The sequence below is a fragment of the Protopterus annectens genome, chromosome 9.part0, assembly GCF_019279795.1.
Source record: "Protopterus annectens isolate FY-2018-M chromosome 9.part0, PAN1.0, whole genome shotgun sequence".
Lineage (NCBI taxonomy): Eukaryota > Metazoa > Chordata > Ceratodontiformes > Protopteridae > Protopterus > Protopterus annectens.
Window position 1 is genome coordinate 99,532,805 of NC_056743.1, and position 13,750 is coordinate 99,546,554.

Genomic DNA, 13,750 nt, shown 5'->3' on the forward strand with positions numbered 1-13,750 from the left:
ACCAAGGTGGATGGGCTGGTGCAAACATCAGTAACGAGTGATGGAGCAGAGATAGAGACAGAGGTGACCATGTATGTGTCAATGGCACAAGGAGGGCAGAAGGGAAGCAGATAGACAGGAACACTGAAACAGATGACCAAGAGAAGAATATATAAGTTCTAGAACAGAAGAAAGGCCTTGTAGGAAGAATACGGGATGGATAAGAAATGACTGGATGCTATGTATGGAGGGTGGCAGCCAGCAGAGAGATTGACAGGGGAGAGGTGATGGAAGTAGAAAGAGAAGCTGAAGGCACATGGTGTAGTTGAGTTGGGCAGTGAAGGAGATAAGAGCTAGTATGGCGAATGGACAAATAAGAGTTTTGGTAGTAAAGGATCTGTCACAAAAGAGGCTATGTATCGTGGCAGGGGATAAAGGAGAGACCAGATTATAGTAAAATGTGTATTGGGACTTAAGATATGATAGGAGACAAACAAGAGATATGGATACATGTTGTCATGTTGTGGTGCATGTGGAAACCAATGGCACATCAAAGAACACAGAAGCAGAGGTAGAAAAAAGAATAACTAGCTAACCAGTATAAACCCACGAAGAGAGGAAGGCAGCTCTCAAATATTTTACCTGTCCAAGTAGTTACAAGGGGAAATAGGGGGTTATGGAGCATGTAAAACAAACAATAGACCTTGGAAGGTGTACAATAAAGCTCACAGACAGTCGGATTCTCTTCCTTTAAAATGAGAAATATGAGAGCAAGACCAAGTTTTTTTTTTCCTAACCCTAAATGTGCCATTTGTCTAAGCATGCAGGAAGCCCACATCTGATGAAGTTTTACAAATGAAAACGTAATTCAGGACGTTAATGTAGAGCTTTGTTTTTGTGCTTTGGTTGTGACATTAAAGGAAGAGAATCCGACTGTCTGTGAGCTTTATTGTACACCTTCCAAGGTTTATTGTTTGTTTTACAAGTAATCTTTGTTGATCAAGTGCAATTTTCTTTGGGTTAGGGAGCATAATGACTACCCACAGCAGATAACAGGGGACGAGAGCTTGGAACTAGAATAAGATGGGGGAAACATGACAAGATCTATATTACCCAGAAGGGATACTACAGAGCTGAAAAGTGCATATCAGTGATTATACCTTTGAAATAAAATAGAAAGGAGGTCTGTGTTCAGCAGTAATGGACAGAAGGAAAAATAAATGCAGAACATGGCAGGAGAGTAAGCAGGGTGTCTGGATAGTACTGCATGTATGGTGTATGGGAAAAAGGTGAGCAGCTGCAAGAAGTGATACAGCAGGGGAAGCTGGACTTTTCTGTTACTTCAGAAATGTAAGCCAGTGGTGAAAGGTGGAGGAAGAATATGCTATCCGGGTATAAGCTGTACAGCAGCGGTAGACAAGAGAGATATGGAGGAAATAAAGGATCTACATAAGTACAGCATACAGTGTGAGTTTGGAGAGGAGGAAAAACACCACCTTTGTCTAGGTTAGAACCTAAACTGAATGATGTGGCACTAATGTAGAGAAAGAGTGAATGGAGTGCTGGTTGAATGACAGAGTGCAACATCCATCCAGCCTAACAAGGGAGAAGGCTGATAGAATGAAGGCTAGAATACAATGGCCAGGTAGTTGGAAGAGGGTAATACTCAATGGGGAACCTAAATTTGCAGAGACAGACTGGGAGAATCCAGGCTCCAGCATAGAACAGAACTGGTAGTTGAGTGAAGTCTTGGACTTTGAGGGGTTTGGTATAGAAAATAGAATCCTGGAGATCCTGGATATGATCCTAACTCAAGCATAGAAGGTCATGGACCATGGATGTCTAGGCAATGGTGCTGTTAGCCACTAGTTTTATTATATCATTTAGAAAGGGGTGATGGGTAAAAATACAAAGAAAACATTGGATGGCAAAGGATTTTATGTCCTTATTTTTTATTGACCTACAGGACACTTTTAAAGAAGAGTTAGAAGACTAGCTGCAAACTGAGAGAGTAAGCAACCTAAGGCAAAGGGTTAGGGATGGAGCATTCAGGTCTACTAGGAAGTATTTGTGAAAAAGACTAAAAAGTAGACCAATATGTCTGCGTGGGAATGTGAGACTAGAATTAGTACAAAAGGTGAAGAAGAGAACAGGTGGTAAGAAAAGCATTGTTTGATGGCAGAGACACAGTACAAGGAAGCTATCAGAAGGGCAGTAATGTCGGTGCGGGCAGCAGAGGTGCAAGTTGAAGGGGAGTCATTAGAATGGGTAAGGAAGGACTTTTGGTAAATAGCATAAAGAAGAAAAGAATACACTGACCTAACCAAATAGGTGAGGGACACTATGGAAGGCTGAGGAAAAACAGAGATCCTGAATGAAAACTTCACTTCATAAAGAAAAAAGCAAGAAGACAGTGCCATGCTGGGAAGGTGATATGACAGAGTGTAATGAGCAGTGAATAGACACCAAGCTGATGAAGGAACAGGTAGAAAAGAAATGTTTCATCATTCGGGAGGATAAAGGACACGGATAAGATGAGGTGCCTCCTGGAGTTTCCAGCTATCTGGCCAGTCTGTTAAAATACTCCCTAATGGTGATCATCAGTGGATCATTGGCTAGTACAGAATTCATTGTGGAATGGAAGACTGCAAGTTTGCTACCCTGGAACATGATGTAAGGAACTAGAAAAGTCCAGAAAACTATAGGACTATTAGATTAACAGCAGTAGTTGACAAAGTCATGCAGAAAATCCTCAGGGAATGCCTGTTTGCTTTTCTGGGGGACAGCAATCTACAGGACAACAACCAATATAGATTCACACTCAGAAGCATCTGCCTGTCAAACTTAATTCAGTTTTCTGACTAGGTGACAGATACTTCTGACAGAAGAAGAGTCCCAAACATGATTACTTGGATTTTAGCAAAGCCAAAAGCTGTGGGACTAGATATCTGCATTAATGAGTAGCAGAACATTAAGCGTTTGTGATGAGGGGGATAATATTAGGAGTTATGAAAGTGACTGATTGGGTTATGTAAGGGTACAGTCCTCCTCAATGTACAGAGGGGATAATATCAGGAGTTATGAAAGTGACTGATTGGGTTATGTAGGGGTACAGTCTTCCTTAATGTATGGAGGGATAATATCAGGAGTTATACAAGTGACTGATTGGGTTATGTAGGGGTACAGTCCTCCTCAATATACTTGTTTCACATGCATGTGAGGAAAATATGAACATAATCACTCTTTTCTCTGGTAATACTAGGGATATGAGCAGCACTGGATTATAGGGGAAGTGTTAGATTTTCCAAATCCTTCCTTAGACAAAATGGGTAGTAAGGTAACAGTTTAGGTTCCCTGGAACAAATGCAAAATACTGCACTTGGGCAACAACAACCCTGGTGTGAATTATCAGTTCAGGCAGTAGAGATTTTTTTTTATATTGCTTTTACCTCCATGCCTGCCGACCATCAAGCCTCTAAGGCACTGTCATGCAGACAGCCATTAGTGTTCTTTGTTCATTTGCTGGCATCCCGGCAATGATATGATTTTTCATTTATAAATTTAAACCCTGCCCCTTCTGGTGATGTGAGAACTCACATCATCACAAGGAATGCCTCCATACCCTCAGTCCCCAACTTGCACTGATAATGGCTTCCAACACCAGTTGGAAAAACATGACCACTTCTTCCCAGTCTGTCCCCCCGTGCCTGACATGCTTCTGCTTTCTTGCAGGGCCCTATCGGTAGTGCTATGCAGTAAGTCAGGCAAAAACATCTGCTCCACCCAGGATGGACATGCCATTATTCATTCCTTGCATGTGTCAGTTGCTTAAGCTACTAGTTAAATTTAGGTTGCCTGGGCCATTCTCAGGGATCTATCCATCTGTGCCACTGGTACAGGCAGCTCAGAGGCCAGAATTAATGGCAAAAGCGCTGGAAAAGGATCTGGAGATTTTGATCAAAGTCAGACTGTGTAATCAGGAAAAGACTGAGAGGTCAGTTGCAGTAGCCCACAGAATGATTTGGTGTATCTTCAGTGGTCACAGTATCTAGAGACAGGTAATTCTTCTGTCAGACCACAGCCGGAATACTATATGGCAGTTGTGTCATATAAGAACAAGACATATGGCTGCTGGATGAAATTCCTGGTCATCTCCAGGAAAGAAAACATCATCTCTCTACTGAGAGACAGATCTGGCAGCCACTAGTGACCCAGAACTAGAGTGATCAACTGGTATAACCCAAGCTGTCTAAGGCCTCACCTCTTTTCTTCCACAACTAGAAGACCAGAAGAACAACACAATGAGAGAAATTATTGCACACATCTGCCACAAACATGATCTTGGTTGTACAGTACACTGACACAGACAGCATATATACCCTACTGCTGGGACACACACCTTATGTGACATCCAGCCATGTTCAGGTGTCACTTCTCCACTCCTGTGTATTCATGTACAACAGTTAAAAACGCAAAAGGCAACAGTACAGGAAATAAATGTGCACAGCACATTTCAGGCACCTTGTCCTTAACCTCCGCCTCTGACTCTCACCAATGAAGCAGGTCAGCGTGGCATCACAGATCCTGTACCAGTGCTGGCATTCTTACCAGAATAGCTGATGGCATCACTCACAGACATGGCAAGCTGATGCTAGATACCCACCTTCTTCAGTTAGTCAACATACTTGCACAGCAGATGGTCTGTAGAGATCCTATGCAAGAAGAACATGGGAATCTTGCTCTCTCTAGCACATGATGCTGGTACCCTGCATTCCATAGTGCCTGAAGTAGCCATCACCAGACATTCATGTCCACCTGAGAAGCAAAATGACATCTCCATGTGCACAGAGAAACATTTGCCCATCGTATGTCATGTAAGATGGCGCTGCACTGTAGAGCTACTGTATATCCTTAGTGCTTTACACTGTTTCTATGTATATATAAAATACTGCACAGTAGTGTTATGTGTGAAAACTTGCTATATGCATAAGCACACTGGTCATATGCTTCGTGGTTACTGTGAGGTGCCCGGCTAATGCCAGTATGTTTGGATAGTGCAGTACATTCTCCCGTCCACATGGGCATGGCACACAGTCTTCTGGTCAGAGAGCTGGTGGTATATATCGGGTCTATATTATAACATCGAAGTCTTACAACTTTGAATGTTATAATATCGAACCCAGTAGAGTGAACGCTAGAAATAGCAAAGCTGCAGAACACTGAATACTTTCCTAGAGAAAGTATTCGGTGGGCCGTTTCTGCAGTTTCGCTATTTCCTTGACTGTGGAGCGAAGGTTACGGACCGGGTTAAGGTAAGTGTGCAAAAGAAGGCGAGTGTGCAATTGGGTTTGGGTTAGGTGAGTTAGGGTTACGGCACGGGTCAGGTAAGTGTGCGATTGTGAGGACGTGAGGGTTAGGGTGAGGTAGGTGAGTTAGGGTTAGGGAGAGGGTAAAGTGAGTGTGCGATAGTGATGGACCTTAGGGTTAGGGTTGGGTTAAGGTAAGTGGACAGCTAGTGGTGTATGTATGGTTTAGTGTAGGGTTTTGTGAAGTGGGTGTGTGTGGATTATTTATTTTGGTGTGCTTGTGTTGTGTATATGTTTGTTGGAACAGCAAATTTTTTCCCTGGGAAAAAAATTGCTATTCTGACTGTTCAGTTTTCTGGTGTTTCACTCTGCTGCATTTGATATTATAACATTTGAAGTTGTAAGACTTCGACGTTATAATATAGACCCGGTATATCATGTACCATCTGCACAACACCCATTGGTACAAACGTCTGCAACATGCAACCCTGTAGACAATGGAGGCTGATAACACACTCTGCTTATCTAATGCTGCTGTTAATTTTAACATATTATTCCCCTCAAATCAATAAATTCAGTGTAAAAATAGTTATATGCATGCAATGTACCTATTTTCTATATTTCTGAAGTGGCTCACCATTTTGGGTGTCATTATTTGCATATCCTGTGCTGTTCACCTGCATGACGTTTTTCATTTTCAAGTTCTTCTCCAACTGTTAGCCTGTATTACTGCCAAAGTAGCTTCAGTCTCCACAGACATAACATATAAGTTGCTGCAGTTGGTTTACAATAAAAACATTGGTTTGGATAAACACCTTGAGTGAAACCTGAGGTGCTAGATGAAGCTGAATATTCTCTTCATGTCTCATATGTTTGTAATCTGTTATCTGCTTACCAAAGTGCAGTAAAAAAAAAAAAACAGACAATGCAACAAACCAGAATGATTGTAGTGGGCAAGCCCCTTGCAATCTCTGGCATGGATAACACTGCCCCCACATCCCTAATGTCTGTAGATACGGTCACTAAGGTCATGCCAATTTAGACAAAGGAGACTTATAGAATGGGGCCATGAATTTCATGCCTGCTTACATCTGAATACAAAATGAGCTTTCAGCAGTGAGAAAATAAGGCAAGCTGTTAACGTTTTATGGTAATAAGTTAAACTCTGTGAAGAGAAACTTTTGCAACACTGTCATTTGCTATTTCACTACCATAAGAAATTTGAAGTTTTTAAACTTCGAAACTTAGAAGTAGACCCATATATATATATATATATATGGAAGCACCCGAACACCATTACACACACAACGGGCCACAAAAAGCAACACGAAACTACATAACCCTAAGGTCGCACACGACCCACACCGTAAACCTAACGGCACACTATGCACACCTCACCTTACCCAATTCCCCTAACCCCAAGCTCCCCACCCCTCCCCACACCCCCCCTACCTGCACCTCACTCCCTCCTACACCTACCCCCACCCCTACACACCCTAACCCCCTGACACTACACTACTCTGCACCCTAACCCACACAAACCTGCACTCCACCTTACTCTCCCTAACCCCTACCTAACTACCCTCCTGCCACTACAACTATCACACACCCTAACCCCTACCCCCCACTACTTTCCTTACCCTTACGCTCCTACTCTCCCCTCCCTACTCTCCTCGTCCTCTACCAGGTTACACACACACCTACAATACCTCTTCTGGCTGTCTTTCTCGGGGATTGTGGGGTTGTGTGCGGTCAACGTCGTTGTCGGTGGGGTGCTCTGTTTTCTTTTTTTAAAAGTGTCGCGGTTTCGGTTATTAGGGACCCATATATATATATATATATATATATATATATATATATATACACACACACATACATAGACATTGATATAAATAAAGATATAGACAGAGATACAGATATAGATAAAGATAAATTCTTGGAAAGCAGGCTGCTCAAGTGTCAGGGCTGTTGGGTATGGAAGATGGGGGGGGGGGGGCCCTAAGACACAGTAGATGGCAAACAGGACTCAGAAGGTTATCCATGATTTACTAAGGCTGGTTAATTTTTAATGCAACCCTTAGAATGTAACTTGTGAAAAAGATATCTTCTAAGTCCACAGAAGATTTTAACATGGCAAGGAAGAATGTGGTTTTCATTGGGAATGAAGTGAGCTGACTTAAAACAATCGATACCCCAGGACTAGTGTATATCATGTGTGGTACTAAGCACTTGTCAGTCTCATCTGTAGCCCACACAGTGTTAAGGATGTGACACATTGTGTTAATAATCTGTTAAGTGTTGTCACCTTTGTGGTGTGAACAGATAAAATGCTGACTCTGATCTAGATGACACTGGTATGAGCAGCAGATTGGATAATGGAGGATGCAGGCAAGGAAGGGTGGGAGTCAGTGGTAAATATTAATTCATGCATCCTGGGTGGAGGGGGTGGTCTGACTCCCAAAGTACTTACATGTGGCACATGCAGGCACCAGTTCTGCAGCACTGCATCAGAGATATGTGCAAGACCTTACCAAAATAGTGATTTCCCCACTGTGCACGTGCAGATGAAAGAAATAACAAGCTCCCGTAGTGCACATGCCAACTACCAGGGTTGGAGTTATGCTATTCAAAAATGTCCCTAAACACCCCTCACAGTATAACATGACTATGGGCCCCATAGCATTAGGTAGTTCTCTGACTTGTGGGCAATTAGAGTCTGATCTAAAATGTGGGAGGCCCGGTTCTTTAAGGGATGAATTCAGACCCTCTAGCCAGTAGGTTGAGAGTCTTCCTGTCACTGTAGGCTGCGGAGTGAGGCTCAGCATGGCAATAACAACCTTCATTACTTTCTAGAAAACAGCTGCCATCAGTCAGCAGCGGCCATGATGAGACTGAAGAGGCCTTCCTCTCTTTTGAGAATGAATGACCCTTCAGAAGTGGGTATGATGGTCAGTGGGCAAGGAGGCAAAAAGAATACATATAAAGATGCCCACCAAATAGCCCTGGCAGTAACAATGTTGTTTACTGCAGGAAAGGTGCTACATGACAGAGCAAGCTCTACATTAAAGAAAGCGGTGCTTGTCTGAAGAGTCTGTGCAGACATACAACTGGGAGAGTGTGGCTTATAGACAAATCATTGAAAATTGCTTTATTGATAGCCATGCCAACTGAAATAAAAATTTTGTTCAGAAACCAATAAATAATCACTGGTATTCTTTTGTATAAGAAATGCCCCTACTGACTATCTGACTAAATATAGTTTTATTGTTTGGACATTTGTACATTATGACACATTTGTGAAACTGTCTGGCTGCAAAAAATAAATAATTCTCCTAGGTCAGTTTTCCAAGATCTGAACAATACAAAATACGTTTCTCTCTCTCTCTCTCTCCAAACGAATCCTTTAAAAATACATTTTTCTAACATTAAAGCTCAGCGCTTATTAAATCCAGTGTTAGTATTTTGAGGGCCTTTAGCAAGTGTCAAGCTGGAGACACCCAGACACTTTCAGTCGAATGATCACCATGTCACTGCCACCCATCCTAAATAACTTTTAAGCTTATGCTGCACAGTTTTAAGAATAGTATGCACAGAATGAATTGCAGTTACAATGCCGTTACAATCTGACAAGCCTGTGTACTACACTACATTATCAGATCTCACATAGCGATATGGACAGTGATGGGCATTTTGTTGTAGTGATGATGCATTACAACAACCCTATGTACAGGGTTGGCCTTAGGTGAAATGGTGACCATGGCAAAAGGCTCTATGGTACTCCCACTGTCTACTGTTTTACCCTCCACATATATCCTCCTGTGTTCCCCCTGCTTCTCCCCATTCTGGAATACCCACATCATTCACTTCCTTTTCTCACATTTTGCTTTATTCTTCAGCTTTTTTCAAGTAGCCATGACTTTCTATGTACCCTTAAGTGCATTTTATTTTTTTTTTAACAACCTTTTCAGCCAGAGGTGGCTTAAACCAAAATTGTGATTAAGAAAAAAAATCCAGTGATGCTGTTCAAGTTTCCTTTTTCTTCCATCCGTTCAACATACCTTAACTGGTCAAGACAGCACAGTAATAGCTGTGTAGGAAATACTTCAATTAGGCCAGCAGTCTGGGGGCTCTGAGGTGTATTTTAGAGCATTTTCCTAACCTTTTGATCCCGTGGTAGCCTGAACAAAGAGCATAAGTAAGAAAATAATTTCAGTCCCATTTCTTCTTTCAAGGAAAACATTAAGTTTTGCCCAAGACTTAATATTCAGAGTTTACAAAATAGTAGCTCACAATAAGCTAAGACAAATGTTTGAGAAGATACATACATACTGTATGCACTGTCGTGGAATACTGATTGCCTTCCTACTCCTCCACAAAAAGTAGCCACTGTCTGTGCACCCCCCCCCCCCGGTGTTACAAGTGAGATGAAAGCCAAGGTTCATAAAGCCACAGTCATGTATTTGAAGTGACTGCTTATGTCTACACTCCTCACACCTGCCTCCAAGGGCAGCATCCTGTATACTTGTCTGATGCTCAGTTGTGAGGAAAGTGAAAAAATAAAGATCACAGTAATGTAGTGCGACTTGTTGCTCCCAGATAGTACTCTGCTCTTACACATGCTATAATAAACTTCTTGCTGACCTCTGAAATCTGTGAGAAAATTATAAGAAACAATAACTACACTGTCCCCATCCTCAGAACAAGCTATAGTGGCCTCCTGTACACACCTCAAGTTTGATTATGTGAAAAATTAAAGAAGTAATAACCACACCATCCCCAGTCCTCCAGACAAGCTGCAAGAACCTTCTGTACGTACTCTGAGCAAGGCTGGTTTTACAATGGGCATGGTTGAGGGCAGAAGATACAACTAATTCCATGTCAAAACTCATTTGTGCAGTCTGGGGTGTGAAGGCTGTCAGTGCTTTAGAAGTTGTAAGGGTCTGAATGCTCTGTGATGTACTTTATTCCTTATTTCATAAAGATCATTACTTTTTAACTTCATTTTTTACTGCTACCCAGAAAAATATGTATGTGCACAGCATTCTTGTCTGTTTTCACAGAAAACATTAGTAATATTTAACACACACACATACACACACACACAAGCACATATGCACACACGGACACACTGTGCCAGTTCATCTTCAGGGAAATCATGTTCAGATTCTGCCATCCCTTAAATCTCAGTCATCTTTCTGAACATTGTCTGCATGTATTGTTGCCACAGATTCCACTTATGTCTTTGGAATTTGTTCCTTCCCGTTTTTAGAAATCCCAACTCTAGTTATTTTATCACCTTCACAATATTCAGTACTTCAATTACAATTCTTCTCTGACTTTCACAGACTGCTCTGCTAGGTCACAAAATGCATGAGACGGGTATGTACATACAACTAGGAGAACTAGGAGAATGCTTTTTGGCAAGATCTTTCTTAGTTCCTTTGGTTTGATTGTCAAGCCTATGCCCTATTAATCTTCAAGAAGCATGATTGCTTTAATCAAACACATGCACATATTAAAATTACTTTGAAAGAAGTTAATGAATGGCATCTTCTCACTCTTTGTGGAAGCTAATTCCATATTCTTGGAAGATGTTATGTAAAGGTGCTGTGTAATGTTCTCTTGTCACATTTTTTCCTGTTGCTACTTTTATTTTAGTGTTATAATCCATAATCTTGTATTAGGTCCCCTGTACAATAGATTCCAGGTATTCACTTTCAAAAAAACCAAGTATGACATTGCCTAACAGATCAGTCAGAGGTTACCTGTAAGTAACCAACAGGAAATTGAATATAGTAACAGTACTTAAAGCCTTTTTCAATCATTCAAGTTTTCAGCCTTATGATTTTACTGGTAAGGCATCACTGTACCTTTTCATTTTGTTGACGTAAACATTTTCAGTTCATTTAACTGTTGTTTTATACCTTACACTAATAATATTAAGTAGACAGGAAAAGCAGCAATGATTTACTCTTTACTTTAGTTCTGAGACGTTTAGTAACCACCTGACATGACACACTATTAAAATACCATTTTAGTGTTGTGTACAATTAAGTTATGATCAGTATATTTTCGGGTGCTCGCACTTAGTATGCGCCAATATTCTAGCAGAATGCTATTTGATAAGTAAAAGCACAGGCAGTTAACATTTCTAAACACTATGCACAAAATAGCTCTGTCTGTCTTCAGCAAAGAAACACTATCAAGTAGGTCATGATAAGGCCAACAACAGCAATGAAAACTAAACTTACCAGTTTGTTCTAATGACAAAAAGAGAACTGGAAATGTAAAAATGATGCATCTCATTCTTGCTGCTTTGTGAAAGTGCAACTTACAAAGCTTCACTGCTTGTTTTATGTAGACGTATTTATAAAAAAAATGAAAAGGAAGACAGAAACTGTAACCTGATTTATAAAAAATGAAACGGAAGGAAGAAGCAGTAATTTGATCACAGCTCTTATCTAACTTGTAGAGTGCTTAGACTGCTCAAACATCCAGATGGTTGGTGACTGAAATTATAAAATCATTGCTTTACTTTAGCCCTAGTCATCAACATTTTTTAATCTTAAATAGTTTTATAGCAATTCAATACCTTCAGCTGTACTTTTCTTTGCTAACATAATGCATTACCTGTTAACTGATATACATATTGATTTGTTCTGTTGTTAAGTGAATGTTTGGTTCAAACAGTATAATTTAAGATGAAATATTATTTAGCATATCTTCGTTAAGAGATTTTTTATTAGAAATGTTGGAAGAGTTTAGAATGAAGTTGGCTGAAATAGTTACAGCTGTCATTAGTGAAGGAATAGGGAAAACAGGATAAAGGGGCAGCTGGAAGTTGAGAGGTTCCAACAAGCAAGAGCCGTGATTGGACTGGGAAGGTTAGTGGAATTGAAGTACTGGAAGATTACAGAGCAGATGGATATGGAGGAGATGGAGATCATCATCATCTTGGAAAATCCCATTGGTGGAGGAAAAAGGAGATCATGACCCAACATATACTGATGCAATCCTATCCATCCTAGTCACAGTCAGTGCAAATAAAATCTCATCATCTTCTGTCATCCATCTCCTCTGACTCCCTCTTCTTCAAATGCCACTGTTCTCCCAACCCATATAGTGCTGGTCTCCTCTCTCCTCTTCTCCTTCTCCTCTTACTGGTACCGGTGGTCCTGTCACAAATCACTCCTGACTCTCTTCTCACCCCATTCCACCACCCTTGTCTCTTCTTCTTCACCTCTCCCACATCACCATTACTCTGAACTGTTGAAGAGTCTCCTCAACCTGGTCCCTAGTCTCAACAGATCACAATGTTATGCAATAATATAGCAAGGCTGTCACTCATATGGGATCAGCAGATGGTGATTAGATATCACAGGTTCTATACCTCTATTAGGATATGAAAAGAAGGGGAGAAAGAAAAGAACCAATGGAGCTGGGGAAGAGAAGTAAGGTGCAGTGATATGTCTTGAAACTGTGAGTCAGCATTAAAGATATGGGAAACAGGGAAGAATAAGAACTAATTCCTGAGTGAAAAGAAAAGATTACCTGGAAGCTGTACTTGTCTTGGAAGATGTGCGGTAGGATAAAAGGTGAGCATTAGAGGGGAAAGAACAGCAGATTTGGGTTGCTGGGTGAAATGCTATGTAGTAGAGAAATACAGAAGTGGAGAAACAGGCTATTAGGGTAAGATTAAAAAAAAAAAAAAGAACCACAGTGGTCTAAAAATTGGTAAAAGAATAAAAGATTGCAAGGGGAGAAGGCCAAGGATATGAAAAGACACATGGCGCTACTATGGAACATGCATTTAAAAGTCAGGAGGGAGAGAATGTAATGATAAAATAATTAAAACATAAAATCAAAGTGCAGGAGGAAGAAATTAAGGAAGACTAATAGAAGGAAGAAAAACTGAAGTGGAGGATAGCACAGGTACCTATTAGGAAACAAAAAATGTGAGCTATAAGGCATTGTGGGAAACAAAACAAAAATGATTAGGCAGGCTGCCATTTAAGGTTAAAGTACTAAAATCAGCTATGCATTTTAAATAGAAAATGGAGTATATATAGGTTAAAGGTAGCAGACAAGAGGACTGGAACAGATTACTAGTAAAGTAAATGGTGATAGTATATTCTTCTATACTTGAATATGTTCAACATTTAAAACATTTGTGAATATGTCAAGGGAATGATATAGGAAACAGAGGTAGGGTCATGGTGAAATCTATTTGGACTGGACTTAGTGTATTACAAACATGGAAGCAATTATTGTAGCTTAAAAATGTAGAATTCAGTTTTTAGAAGAAAGCGGGTGTACCAGCTGATGAAAAAGAAATTTTATGTAAATGTAACTGCTAGATTAAATGTGTGCATATTTGTGATCATTTGTTTTCAAAAGTCAATGAACAATGATAGAAACAAACAAACAAAACAATTATTTACTGTTTTTATAATGGGGTGTCTGTC

General features: G+C 40.5%; 1 protein-coding gene across 1 annotated transcript in view; it reads right to left on the reverse strand.

Moving 5' to 3' along the window:
- Positions 1 to 11,658, reverse strand: part of LOC122811064 (granzyme H-like) — a 98,767-nt gene extending 87,109 nt beyond the window's left edge. The window contains exon 1 of the mRNA XM_044082618.1: positions 11,537 to 11,658. Coding sequence (XP_043938553.1) covers positions 11,537 to 11,591 — 55 coding nt within the window. The 5' untranslated portion in view covers positions 11,592 to 11,658. The remainder of the gene's footprint in view (positions 1 to 11,536) is intronic.
- Positions 11,659 to 13,750: the final 2,092 nt, after the last annotated feature.